The following is a 14,301-nucleotide window of genomic DNA, read 5'->3' on the forward strand; positions in this document are numbered from 1 at the left end:
AGGTGGCTCAGAAGAAAAGGCAGACAAATCTCGTCCGAGCTCTTCAGTCTTGCGAATAAATGGAGTCTGCACATGAAGGGCAGCATAGCTCTGAAAACCAGTTGCTACGGGCCAGGAATAGTGGGAGAATGTGTTTTTTGCTCATGTTTAGCAGAGCATCTGACGGGCTGCTATGGAAATACGATGCTGGACTAGGGGTGCCAGGCTGTGGTGTGGCATGCCCCACAGCTTTGGGGAGGGGCCTAGGGCGGATGTGATGTCACATTGATGTTGCCTCTGGCCAAAAACCTGGATGTGAGATTAGTTTGTCAGTAGATGCTCTGGACACTCACAGATATTGCCTGAGTTTCCAGATGCGCTCAATTCATATCTGGTTTTTTGGCCAAATGTGACAGCGAGGTGCCTCGCAATGTCATTTTCACCTCCCTATTCTCCCACCAGCCTAGACTCAAGGGCATGTGCGAGGGCCCAGCTGGTAGGAGAATAGCCTGCCTGGGTCTTTGGTCTGTTGCATAAGAATATTAGAACATAAGAAAAGCCTTGCTGGATCAGACCAGAGGCCATCAAGTGCAACAGTCTGTTCACACAGTGACCAACCAGGTACCTCTAGGAAGCCCACAAACAACGCGACTGCAGCAGCATTATCCTGCCTGTGCCCCACAGCACCTAGTATACTGGGCATGCTTCTCTGATCCTGGAGAGAATAGGAATGCATTTTGACTAGTAGCCATGGATAGCCCTCTGCTCCATGAACATGTCCACTCCCCTCTTCAAGTCTTCTAGGTTGGCAGCCATCACCACATCCTGGGGCAGGGAGTTCCAATTTAGCTATGTGTTGTGTGAAGAAATACTTCCTCTTATCTGTTTTGAATCTCTCACCCTCCAGCATCAGCAGATGACCCCGCGTTCTAGTATTATGAGAGAGGACTAGAAGCTTCTCCCTGTCCACTCTCTCCAAACCATGCATAATTTCATAGACCACTATCTTGCCCTTCTATCTGCTTGACAATTCTATCTTCAATAATGCTTTCCATTAATTTACCTGGAACAAACCATAAGCTAACTGGCCTGTAATTTCCTGGGTCCTCCTGGAACCTTTTTTATAAATGGGTCTTACGTTGGCCATTTTCCTGTCCTCTGGTACAGAGGCTGATCTAAGGGACATGTTACATATCGTTGTTAGAAGTTTAGCAATTTCCCATTTGAATTCTTGAAACATTCTGGGATTGAATATCGTCTGGTCGTCTGTGACTTATTAGTTCGCAGTATGCATGTTCTAGGACTTCCTGCCTTGTTACCACTATTTTCCCCAGTTCCTCATTTTCCCTCCCCAAAATCTCTGTTCAGGAGAAGAAATCTGTGCTATATCTTCAACAGTGATGAGAAGTATTCATTTAGTTTCTCAGCAATTGCTTAATCCTCCCTTATTGTTCCTTTACTCCCATTGTCATTCAATGGTCCAAACGCTTCCCTAGCTGGTTTCCTACTCCTAATGTACTTAAACAATTTTGTATTGTTGGTTTTGATGTGTTTAGCGATATGCCCCTCAAAAAAATTTTTTTTGCATCTCTAATTGTTTGCTTGCATTTCCTTTGTGAAAGTTTGTGTTTGCTTTTGTTTCCCTGGTTTGGGCAATCTTTCCAGTTTCTGAAGGAAGCCTTTTTTTCCTCTGATACCTTCCTTCACCTTACCCATTAGCCATGGTGGTGACCCCTTGGACTTATTACCACCTTTCCTGAACTGCGATATACAATCTCGCTGAGCCTCTAGTATAGTGTTCTTAAGTAACCCCAAAGCATTTTCCAGAGATTTAACCCTCCTAACTGTTCTTTTCAACTTCCTTTTTACCAGGTTTCTTATTTTAGAGAGGTTCCCGCTTTTAAAGTCAAAGGTAATTGTGTGAGATTTCCCAGGCACTTTCCCACATACCTATAAATTAAATGTGATGCCATTGTGGTCACTATTGCCAACTGGCCCAACTAAATCCACATCCCAAACTAAGTTGCTGGCTGCATCACACAGTATTAAGTCCAGGATCGCCTCCCCTCTGGTTAGGGCCATGACCAATTGTTTAAGGACACAGTCATTGAGGATGTGTAGACATTTGATCTCTTTGGCTTGACTGGAGTATGTATTTATCCAGTCAATATAAGGATAGTTAAAGTCTTCCATTATTATTACTTCATCATCTTTGGATGCTTCCCTGATTTCATTCTCCATCTTTAGATCACCCTGAGCCTTTGGTCAGGGGGCTGCTAGGATGTCCCTAGTACTAAATTACCTTTGGGCCTGGAATTATCACCCTCAAGGATTCTGTGAATGAGTCTGCCCTTGTTATGGTTTCTAGTATATTAGACACTATGCCTTCCTTGATAGACATAGCAACACCCCCTCCAATACACCCTTCCCTGTCATTTCTATAGAGTTTGTATCCGGGGATGACCGTATCCCACTGGTTCCAGAAGAGATGCTGTCACATTTTTGAGCTCCAGAGTTCACAGGACAGGTTTCAAGTTCCTCAGAAATCTGAAATGGGTCAGCAGCATTTAAAGCCCCCCCCCCCGAAGGCTGAGGGTACCTTTTGCTTCTCTTCTGCCTCTCCCAGAACCTACTACAAAGTGTTACAGATTTTTTAAGGATACACAGGGCAAGCTTCCACAGCCCTGGGAACAGGGGTGCATGAAGCACAATTCACATAACCAAAGAGGAAGTCAAGGCTAATACCCTTTCTTCCGCTTTTCTCTCCTTCGCAGGGGGTGAAGAAACAGTGTTGATCCGTTCTCTTTGCGGAGATGTGGAAATAGCTGCTGTATCTCTAGTCCAGGTAAGGGGTCTCGGTCCCCTCTCCTTTCTCAGGGGGGCTTTTCTCCTGCAGTTGTTGTTAAGGGGCCCTGGTAAGAGGCTCTGAATCATATGCTGAACTCTCCATCCTGTACCCTCCCAGAGTGCCGCCTTCCAGATTGTCGCCGGTGCCTTGCATGATCTCTGACAAAGGAATCTGCTTTTTCTTTCAGTCTCCGGTTTCCTTTGAGGAGGTGACTGTGTATTTCACTGAGGCAGAGTGGGCCCTGCTGGATCCAAACCAAAGAGCTCTCTACAGGGAAGTCTCGCTGGAGAACTATAGGAGCGTGGCCTCTCTGGGTAAGGAACTTTCATAGGTGCAAATTGCTGACATTAGGATTGTGCCACTTGTCTGATTTGTGAATCAACATCTTGAACAGCAATATGTTGCTTTGACACTTGCCCAGTTACTTGCTCCCTTTTGGGATCCTTGAGGTGGTGGGGTGGCAGGAAAAGCAATTTTCCGAATGGCTGGGTAGAGTGACCCATGCAGCCTGGCTGGCCCAAGGGCAACTGAGGCCAGTGTTGTGGCTGTCACCCAAGCCAGAGAAGGTGTCCTGTCCTGAGGCCACTGCAGGACTGAGAGGCCTTCCAGAAGACTCTGGAAAGGGCCCCATTCTAATTTCTCAGTTGCTAACCATTAACACACACTTGTCCCCCAGATGGGATTACCATCATCCCCTCTGACGGCAATCACGAAAGGATCCGTCCCCCTTACTCTGGTTGGGATTGTGGGATTTAATCTTGACCAGGTTTCCATTCTTCCAGAAAACAGTTTCCTCTTCCATGGATTTCTTTTCTTTTCTCATATAAGAACCTTCTCTCCCTCTCTGTCGTGGAGAGCCAGCATGGTATAGTGGTTAAGAGTAGTTAAACATGAGTTTTCCATCCATTAGAGATTACCTCGCTGTCAGCCCTCACAAATCCCAGGACTTCCCATTCCTCTGTTAACCCTATTCTTCCATCTCCCCTGAGCTCAGTCTGGGTGAAATCCCCATGCATAAGGCAAGCTCAGGACATGCAAGATTGCTTTCTCTCAAAGCAGCATGTAAAGAGGCGGGGATTCAAATACTTCCTGCTTCCTGGGAGTTCTTTCTGAGCAGAAGAAAGGCTTCTAACAATGAGGGTTGGATTTCTCCCATCCCTTTTCTTTCAGGTAGCTCCATTTGTTATTTTTTGTTCTTAAAATCCTTTTTTATGCTGCAGCTCTGTTTGGGGGAGGGAATTTTCTCTCACAGTAAACACTACAAAGTAAACCATTTACAAAGCAGCTTTTAAAGGGGCGGGATTAGATTTGAGTTTGGAGACTGCTTGTACGTAGATTCCCTACAGAGAAGTGTGGGTCCAGCCAGCAACGAACCCCAGGTAAAACTCCCATTCATAAATGACCATTGTCTTCTTTGTGTCTTCTATTTAATTATCAATAGCAGAGACTTAAAAGCATTGCCTGACAAGTCAAATGTGAACACTGGGGGAATGATTCTTTGCCACTTTAAGGGGGGAAAGTACACATAAGGAGTATTGGGAGGGGAGAGATAGGCAGCATACAAAAGCTGCTAACCTGAGTGGCCTGGCAGGGGATAAGGTATGCCCAGTGGCTTAGCCATGGGGGAGGAAGAAGCTCTGATTAATGAACAGTGCCTGATGGGTGTCTGATGGCTTCTTGCGCAGGTGCTGACTGCATTTCTTTCTTTATTCCAGCAGCACATGTAGAGGAGACGGTTGGGGGATTCCAGGGGTTCTCTCTGGAAAAAGCCAAGAATAAAGACTCCAAAGGAAACATTGGGGATGCAGATGGACCACAGCAGCAGGAGGGAAGCCATGCAGACAAGAGGAAGGATAAGACCATTCCTTCTCAAGGAGGGGGCTTGCATGAAATCTCAGTCCAAGAAGAAAGGTCAACCAAAACAAGAATGAACAAAGGCCTCTGTGCTAACCGGAGAAACCGCTCCAGGGAAAACGAAAATGCAAGTGTGGTCTTTAGAAAGACCTTCAGTAAGAACCTGAGTATTATTTCTAAGAGACAAATTCCCTCAGGAGAGAAACTATATGATTGCGAGGAATGCGAAAAGACCTTCAGTCAAAAGTCAGCCCTGACTTCACATGAAAGAATTCACTCAGGTGAGGGGCTGTATAAATGGTTACATTTCAAACCAAGCCTTTTTGATGCAGCAGGCCTTCATGGCCCTTTAAAGTGTCTATTAACGTACCTTTCAATGTAGAGCAGGAAAAAGCTGCTGAAATGCTTTGTGTATGGATGATCAGACCTCTTTGTGTGGGTACTAACAGGATCTCTCTTTTGATTCCAGCAGGGGATGATCACTGGGATAAGGGTGATGAGGACATTCATCACCGATTGCCAAAAAAAGTGAAGAATGAAAATTGGAAAGGAAGCTTCAAGAATCACAGCGGACCTAAGAGGCAGAAAAGAAATTACATAGTCAAGAAGAGGGTTAAACCCATTCATGGACAAGGGCAGGATTACCGTGAACTAAGCCACATGGTAGAAGAAACATATAAGTCCTTGGAGTGTGGAATGAATTTCTCAGATCAGGGCCAATATGGTATCCATTTGCAAATGCCCAGTGGAAAGAAGACCCATCAATGCTTGGAGTGTCACAAGAGCTTTCTTTGTAGAGCAGAGCTTCTTAGGCATCAAAGAACACATAAAGAAGAGAAACCTTACAGCCGCTCAGACTGTGGCAACAGCTTCTCACAAAAATCAGACCACTTTCAATGCCAAAGAATACATTCAGGAGAAAAGTCATTTGTCTGCACGGAGAGTGGAAGCATGTTCTGTCCTGGAAGAAAAGGTAATGCACTTTTCCCGAAGCATAGTATAATGAGGGCACATAAATGTTTTCGGTGTGGAAAGTACTTCAGATACAGATCACTGCTCCATGTGCACCAAAAAGTACACACAGGGGAGAAACATTTTCAGCGCCCAAAGTGTGGAAAGACATTCAGTCAGAGTGGCAATCTTCAACATCAAAGAATCCACACAGGGGAGAAACCTTTTGAATGCTCAGAGTGTGGAAAGAGATTCAGTTTCAGTGGCAATCTTCAACGGCATCAAAGAATGCACACAGGAGAGAAACCTTTTGAATGCTCTGAGTGTGGAAAGAGATTCAGACACAGTAGCAGTCTTCAAAATCATCTAAGAACCCACACAGGAGAGAAACCTTTTGAATGCTCAGAGTGTGGAAAGAGATTCAGTTGCAGTGGCAATCTTCAACGGCATCAAAGAATACACACAGGGGAGAAACCTTTTGAATGCTCGGAGTGTGGAAAGAGATTTAGTCACAGTAGCAGTCTTCAAAATCATCAAAGAATCCACACAGGAGAGAAACCTTTTGAATGCTCAGAGTGTGGAAAGAGATTCAGTCGCAGTGGCAGTCTTCAGCTGCATCAAAGAACCCACACAGGAGAGAAACATTTTGAATGCTCGGAGTGTGGAAAGAGATTCAGTCAGACTGGCAGTCTTCAACAGCATCAAGGAACCCATACAGGGGAGAAACCTTTTGAATGCTCGGAGTGTGGAAAGAGATTCAGTCACAGTAGCAGTCTTCAAAGACATCTAAGAACCCACACAGGAGAGAAACCTTTTGAATGCTCAGAGTGTGGAAAGAGATTCAATAAGAGGGGCAATCTTCAACGGCATCAAAGAATGCACACAGGAGAGAAACCTTTTGAATGCTCTGAGTGTGGAAAGAGATTCAGTCGCAGTGGCAGTCTTCAGCTGCATCAAAGAACCCACACAGGAGAGAAACCTTTTGAATGCTCTGAGTGTGGAAAGAGATTCAGTCAGAGTGGCCAACTTCAACAGCATCAAGGAACCCACACAGGGGAGAAACCTTTTGAATGCTCGAAGTGTGGAAAGAGATTCAGTTGCAGTGGCAATCTTCAACGGCATCAAAGAATGCACACAGGAGAGAAACCTTTTGAATGCTCTGAGTGTGGAAAGAGATTCAGTCGCAGTGGCAGTCTTCAGCTGCATCAAAGAACCCACACAGGAGAGAAACCTTTTGAATGCTCTGAGTGTGGAAAGAGATTCAGTCACAGTAGCAGTCTTCAAAGACATCTAAGAACCCACACAGGAGAGAAACCTTTTGAATGCTCAGAGTGTGGAAAGAGATTCATTAAGAGTGGCAATCTTCAACAGCATCAAAGAATCCACACAGGGGAGAAACCTTTTGAATGCTCGGAGTGTGGAAAGAGATTCAGTCAGACTGGCAGTCTTCAACAGCATCAAGGAACCCACACAGGGGAGAAACCTTTTGAATGCTCGGAGTGTGGAAAGAGATTCAGTCGCAGTGACAGTCTTCAGCTGCATCAAAGAACCCACACAGGAGAGAAACCTTTTGAATGCTCTGAGTGTGGAAAGAGATTCAGTCAGAGTGGCAGTCTTCAGCTGCATGAAAGAACTCACACAGGAGAGAAACCTTTTGAATGCTCTGAGTGTGGAAAGAGATTCGGTCACAGTAGCAGTCTTCATAGTCATCTAAGAACCCACACAGGAGAGAAACCTTTTGAATGCTCAGAGTGTGGAAAGAGATTCAGTCAGAGTGGCGGTCTTCAACATCATCAAGAAACCCACACAGGGGAGAAACATTTTGAATGCTTGGAGTGTGGAAAGAGATTCAGTCGCAGTGGCAGTCTTCAGCTGCATCAAAGAACCCACACAGGAGAGAAACCTTTTGAATGCTCTGAGTGTGGAAAGAGATTCAGTCGCAGTGGCAGTCTTCAGCTGCATCAAAGAACCCACACAGGAGAGAAACCTTTTGAATGCTCTGAGTGTGGAAAGAGATTCAGTCACAGTAGCAGTCTTCAGCTGCATGAAAGAACCCACACAGGAGAGAAACCTTTTGAATGCTCTGAGTGTGGAAAGAGATTCAGTCGCAGTGGCAGTCTTCAGCTGCATCAAAGAACCCACACAGGAGAGAAACCTTTTGAATGCTCTGAGTGTGGAAAGAGATTCAGTCACAGTAGCAGTCTTCAAAGACATCTAAGAACCCACACAGGAGAGAAACCTTTTGAATGCTCAGAGTGTGGAAAGAGATTCATTAAGAGTGGCAATCTTCAACAGCATCAAAGAATCCACACAGGGGAGAAACCTTTTGAATGCTCGGAGTGTGGAAAGAGATTCAGTCAGACTGGCAGTCTTCAACAGCATCAAGGAACCCACACAGGGGAGAAACCTTTTGAATGCTCGGAGTGTGGAAAGAGATTCAGTCGCAGTGGCAGTCTTCAGCTGCATGAAAGAACCCACACAGGAGAGAAACCTTTTGAATGCTCTGAGTGTGGAAAGAGATTCAGTCAGAGTGGCAGTCTTCAGCTGCATGAAAGAACCCACACAGGAGAGAAACCTTTTGAATGCTCTGAGTGTGGAAAGAGATTCGGTCACAGTAGCAGTCTTCAAAGTCATCTAAGAACCCACACAGGAGAGAAACCTTTTGAATGCTCAGAGTGTGGAAAGAGATTCAGTAAGAGTGGCAATCTTCAACAACATCAAAGAATCCACACAGGGGAGAAACCTTTTGAATGCTCGGAGTGTGGAAAGAGATTCAGTCAGACTGGCAGTCTTCAACAGCATCAAGGAACCCACACAGGGGAGAAACCTTTTGAATGCTCGGAGTGTGGAAAGAGATTCAGTCGCAGTGGCAGTCTTCAGCTGCATCAAAGAACCCACACAGGAGAGAAACCTTTTGAATGCTCTGAGTGTGGAAAGAGATTCAGTCAAAGTGGCCATCTTCAACAGCATCAAAGAACCCACACAAGAGAGAAAACTTGAATGCTCCATGTCGAAAGATACTCAGTTGGAGACGCAATTTTCAATTGCATCAAAGACCAGGAAAAAAACTTTTTGAATATTCAGAGTGTTGAAAGAGATTCAGTCACAACGGCATCAAAGAATCCACAGGGGAGGACTTCCAGTAGAGACGCTGATCTGAGCGCCACATTTCTCGGGAGCTCCCGAGGGGCCCAAGAAACGTTCAAGTCTGGGGTGCAATCCTGCACCCCTACCCGGATCCTAAGCAGTGGACTGGGAGCAGGAATACCCCTGCAGCCTTCAAGAGCGATTTGACCCCCATTTTTTCTGAGAGTAACCTCGGAAGACTCTCAGGAATTTTGGGTGTGGTCCCGCCAGCATCGAGGGGAACTACAACGCCTCAAACGTTTCCTTGGCATCAGGCTCAGATCTCCTCTACTACCATCGAAGCAACTATACTGAAGCAAGAATACCTACTCTTCCAAAATCTGAGTATGTTACAAGAACTCTTTCGTTTTACCTGGATTTGGAAGTTTTAAAAGATCGTTAAATACATCTATTAAATCCACGCCTCCCCACCTGATGTATAATTGACTCTTTGAAAACAAGAAAATATTAGATAAATTGGCAGGAACCCAATCAATCTGATCAGTGGGTAGACATAGCAAACAGAATCTTTTGAAAGACGCTACAACTACCAATCAGATACTCTGACGTAGGAAGGGGAGGGAGGAAGAGCTATCCCCTCCCATCTCAGCGGTGACGTCTTTCTGACCTAAGTGTTTAATACCATCGCGAGAGTTCTGTTGGTCGTGAGACCGGAAGTGTGGCTCCTTTGTGTAACTGGCCAATATTTCCCAAGTTCCTGGATAAGAGGAGGTAACGGAAGGTCCACGACCCTGCCACTTTTTGCGTAGATCCTGTTTCCTGCAGTTTCCGTGCTAGAGCATCCTTAACTCGATGGTATTCTAAAACTAAAGGACTACCCACATTACAAGAATCCTACCAAACCATTTACAAACTTCTTTTTTTGGTGTATTTGTCTGGACTCTACCAACTAAGTTTTAATATAATTTTTGAAAGCAGCAACCATGGAACGTGCGATCAAACAGATGGATCAACTATTTGCTATGATAAACACTCAATATCAATCTATCAACCAAAAATTGGACATCATATTAGACGAAATTAAAGATATAAAAAACCAAGCTACTACAATGAAGCCAGATGTGGGAAAGGTGGATTTTCTAACTGGGAAGACGGCTGAAGAACAGAAAAATCCTATAACGGAAGTGGAGAGCCAGGATAAGCAACCAGAGGTTCTATACCTTCAAGAAGAAATTGGAACAGATCATCTGGCTACAATGGATCTGAACGTGAGAGACTTTGATTTTTGCCTTTACAATCTACCTGAAGAATTCTTTTAACACTTGTTTGGAGGACTTGAAGGATGGAAAGGCTGAAGTCACTGGGATTTCTCTTTATGACTTGGGGATGGAAGAAACCACAATGCAAATTAACCACGAGAACCCTATGTCTGCAGAGGGAATTTTACCAACCATCTCCAAGGTTGCTCTTCGGCGATTAGTGTCAAGGAGGAAAAGCGGAAGATGTTGGAAATTCCGGACCAAGGGACTGGTTAAAAAAGTTTAGATCTTCTGGAAGAATAAAGGAACTGGTTAAAAGGCTTGGTTTTGGTGAAAATGGTACAACTTATTACGCTAATATGTTAGAACGCTAACTTACAATTAATAGGTGTTTGGGAGACATGGAGGATTTACAGAGAAATTGTTTTTTAAAGGAGGTGATAAATATTGTTGAAGGCTTTCATGGTCAGAGTTCATTGGTTCTTGTAGGTTATCTGGGCTGTGTAACCGTGGTCTTGGTATTTTCTTTCCTGACGTTTTGCCAGCAGCTGTGGCAGGCATCTTGAGAGGAGTAACACTGAAGGACAGTGTCTCTCAGTGTCTCTTCTTTTCTGTTAAGAGTTTAAGAATGAATAAGGCTTGGCTTCCTGTCCTGAAAACCTCCAGACTAACAAAGGCTACAGTCAACAATAGCCATGCAGATTAGCTTTGGATTTCACACATTAACAGATCACTTCAGGATACAATGGTTCCATATTAACATACCACACCCTCATTAGCACATTATCTTGATACTTACAGGACAATGATTACCACATTACCTTTGATACTTTTTGCAGGACAGTGATTCAGCTCAAACCCAACCCCTTTCTGACTATATATTACTCTTCCTACACACTTGACACTGAGAGACACTGTCCTTCAGTGTTACTCCTCTGAAGATGCTGCCACAGCTGCTGGCGAAACATCAGGAAAGAAAATACTAAGACCACGGTTACACAGCCCAGATTACCTACAAGAATCAATGAGGTGATAAATGTTACCTATTATTCTAATCCATTTAATATAATGATTAATTCCTTTTTTGTTAATATCAGTTACTTTTTAATATATTCAGTGCTATTAGGATTGGAATTGTTAATACTAATGAGTTCACAGGTTTATCAACAGAGGGAGGAAGATGTAGGGGAAGTCTTTTTTTCCTTTTTTTAAAAATTTATATTAGATATACTTTTAATAACAATATAATTTTGTATGAATATTAGTCAATGTAGAAATGTATATGTTTATCTGTCTTAGAAAAATAATAAAAATTGTTTTAAAAAAAGAATCCACAGGGGAGAAACCTTTGAATGCTTAGTGTAAGGCCCCTGTCCCCTCTTCAGTGGAGACACCCCAATTTGATCACCTATCTTCTCTCACCCATCTTTTTTAAATGGCACCCTCTTGGCAGCCTAAAGTACATCTTTGGGACAGGTGTGAGTGAGCATATCTGCCTGCCATGTCCAGAGTAAATTTCCATCATGGAGGCAGGATGTCACTAGGGCTTTTATACTTAACTTTATATTAATCATAAACAGACATATGCTCTCTTTACATATCTGTTATTCAGTCCTCTATCATTTCACCTTCTAATAATAAGACTAAATACTTTTACATATACATATTCTTTGTTAGTGATATATCTTCAACCCCCATTTACTGCTCCATTCTATACATAGTTCCTTTCATGAATATCTGTCAAACGTCGGCTGCCGCTTCTGTTTGTAATCTTCCATCAGTTGGTTTTTTAAAAGATGAATTAGACTCGACATTGTTGCATATTCTTGTAATTTTATATTCCAGTCCATTCTTTCTGGCATGATTTTTGCTTTCCAATGTTTTGCAAACACAATTCTGGCTGCAGCAGTTGCATATTGATATAGTTCTTTATGGATGGATTTAATTTGTGCTGGTACCATCCCATGCAACATATTTTTAGCATTTAGTTCGAATTTGACATGCAGCATACCTTGAATTTCTTGATGTATCCCTTTCCAATATTGTTGAGCTTTCTTACATGTCCACCACTGATGAAAAAAGGTTCCTTCTTTGTCCGAACATTTCCAACAGTTTGCTTTATTAGATTTGTACATCTTTTGCAGATCTTTTAGTGCGAGGTACAACTTATAAAATATCTTATATCCGTTTTCTTTTATTTCCTGTGATGATGTAAACTTAATGTCCTTTGACCACATTTGCTCCCAGTTTTGCATTGGGCTCATTTCACCAAAATTCTGCATCCACTTAATCATACATATCTTCACTTGTTCATCCGCCGTTTCCTGAAGCAAAAGCAGTTACTATATCTTTGACAACAGATGGCCTTTTGATTTAGTAATCAGTTATTCGAAGTCGGTTAACTTTCTCTGACTCTGTTTTCAAATAGTCTGTTTTTAATCCATGGATTAGTTGGTGGTAGGCAAACGAGGAAATCTTAAAATTTTCTTGATGTAGTTCCTGCAAGGTTTTTATTTGTCCGTCTCTTCTGAGTAAGTCATTATAAACTATGAAGTCGTTCTTTGTCCTTCCCTCAAAATCCAAATAGGCTTCTGTCGGTGACATTGGGGCCCGGGGGGAAGGGCTTAGTAGTCCTTTCATAGGATTCCACATTTTAATAAGATGGATCATAATGTTATCTTCAAATCGTGTTTTGAAGTCCTTCTTGGAATCTTTTGCCCTTAGTAAATGATGGAAGCCATGTTAAGTTCAGTAACGCCAAACCTCTCCTTTTTTTTTCTTTCCAGACAAACTTGTTAATTGTTTGTTGCCATTGCTTAAGAGTTATTGTTTTAATACTGATTGGTAAGGTCATAAACAAAAAGTTCAGTTTGGGGAGAACATTTATCTTAATGATTGCAATTCTGCCCAGCCAAGAAATCTGGAATCTATTCCACCTTTCCAAATCTTTTTCAATCTCTATCCATGTAGCTTTGTAATTTAAGTCAAAGAGTGAATCATTCCCTGTTGGTATTTTTATTCCCAGCGATGGTGCACTGTAATATCTCTTGAATTGCAAGTTTCTCTTCTTGAGGTACATTATACAGGATCATATTTGTTTTCTTACTGTTCAGTTTATATCCTGAAAAGTAGCTGAATTGATCTATCTTCCTTTTAATCTCCTGTAGAGATGTGTTCGGATTCTGACAGATTAAGACCACATCATCTACATAGCTTCTAAACTTATATTGTTGATCTTCATATTTCAGTCCTTCGATATTAGAATTTTGTCTTATCTTGTTAGCCAGCACTTCCATGGCTATGTTTAACAGTAGCGGAGAAAGGGGGCAGCCTTGTCTCATTCCTGTCCATTAATAGACCATTGATCAGCAATCTCACACATTGTTCCGCGTAAATTGCTCTCATTAGAAATTGCATGCCACATTGTATTTGCTGCAGAGCCTTGCGTAGAAAATTCCAGGAAACATTATCAAATGCCTTTTTGGCATCCAAAAATAGCAGTGCTTCTTTGGTTTTGGTCATCTTAATACGGCTAATTGCAGCAAGTACCACTCTAACGTGATCTTTCATCTGTCTTTTGGGCATAAAACCAGATTGATCTGTGTATAATTTTAGAAAGACATCTCTTCAATCTTTCTGTCAGAATAGTCGCAAAAATGTTATAGTCAACATTCAGCAACAGAATTGGTCTATACACATGAGGGAGATGGGTTTCTTTTTCATCCTTGGGTATTAGCGAGATGTGTGCTTCTTCCCATGATCCAGGAATTTCACCCTTCTGAAGTATGTCATTGAAAACTGATTGAAGATGTGTGGCCAATATATGTTCCAGCATTTTGTAGTAGCTTGCTGTAAGTCCATCAGGTCCCAGAGCTGTATCCGTTTTTAGCTTCTTGAATGTTTCCGTGATCTCATGCATGGTGATCTTTTGATTGAGAATTAACCTGTCACAAGAAATGCTGACGTTGAAACCATTAAGACCTGCCCAATTTATTACCTATCAAGATCTTTTAAAGTGGGAAGGAACACAATGCTCACTTAAAGAACATTAAGAAGTTAAAGATAGTCTAACCTGGTTCTAATGTTATCAAATAAAATTGGTTTTTCTTCAAGATCAAAAAGTCACATTTTCAAAAAATAAATCGACCTTTCAAAAACTTATATTGGATACAAATGAACATTTAGTATCAAAAATCTACAAGCTATTGCTGGAACTTTACTGTGAGCAAGTAAGAATTAAACCCACCATGATTAATTGGGCACAGATGTTGGGTCACAATATACAACTTTATAAATGGGAAAGACTTTGACCTCAAGATATGA

General features: G+C 42.4%; 2 protein-coding genes across 2 annotated transcripts in view; one reads left to right on the forward strand and one right to left on the reverse strand.

Annotated features, from left to right (window-relative positions):
* LOC130491468 (zinc finger protein 709-like) overlaps positions 1-8,632 on the forward strand; it is a 36,476-nt gene extending 27,844 nt beyond the window's left edge. Inside the window, exons 3-7 of the mRNA XM_056865216.1 lie at positions 2,754-2,824; positions 3,027-3,141; positions 5,587-5,604; positions 5,757-7,316; positions 7,383-8,632. Coding sequence (XP_056721194.1) covers positions 2,754-2,824; positions 3,027-3,141; positions 5,587-5,604; positions 5,757-7,316; positions 7,383-8,632 — 3,014 coding nt within the window. The remainder of the gene's footprint in view (positions 1-2,753; positions 2,825-3,026; positions 3,142-5,586; positions 5,605-5,756; positions 7,317-7,382) is intronic.
* The window catches only part of LOC130493464 (zinc finger protein 396-like), a 166,491-nt gene that overhangs the window by 108,924 nt on the left and 43,266 nt on the right, over positions 1-14,301 (reverse strand). The gene's annotated exons all lie outside the window — the stretch shown is intronic.

This window comes from Euleptes europaea, chromosome 1 (genome assembly GCF_029931775.1).
Source record: "Euleptes europaea isolate rEulEur1 chromosome 1, rEulEur1.hap1, whole genome shotgun sequence".
Lineage (NCBI taxonomy): Eukaryota > Metazoa > Chordata > Lepidosauria > Squamata > Sphaerodactylidae > Euleptes > Euleptes europaea.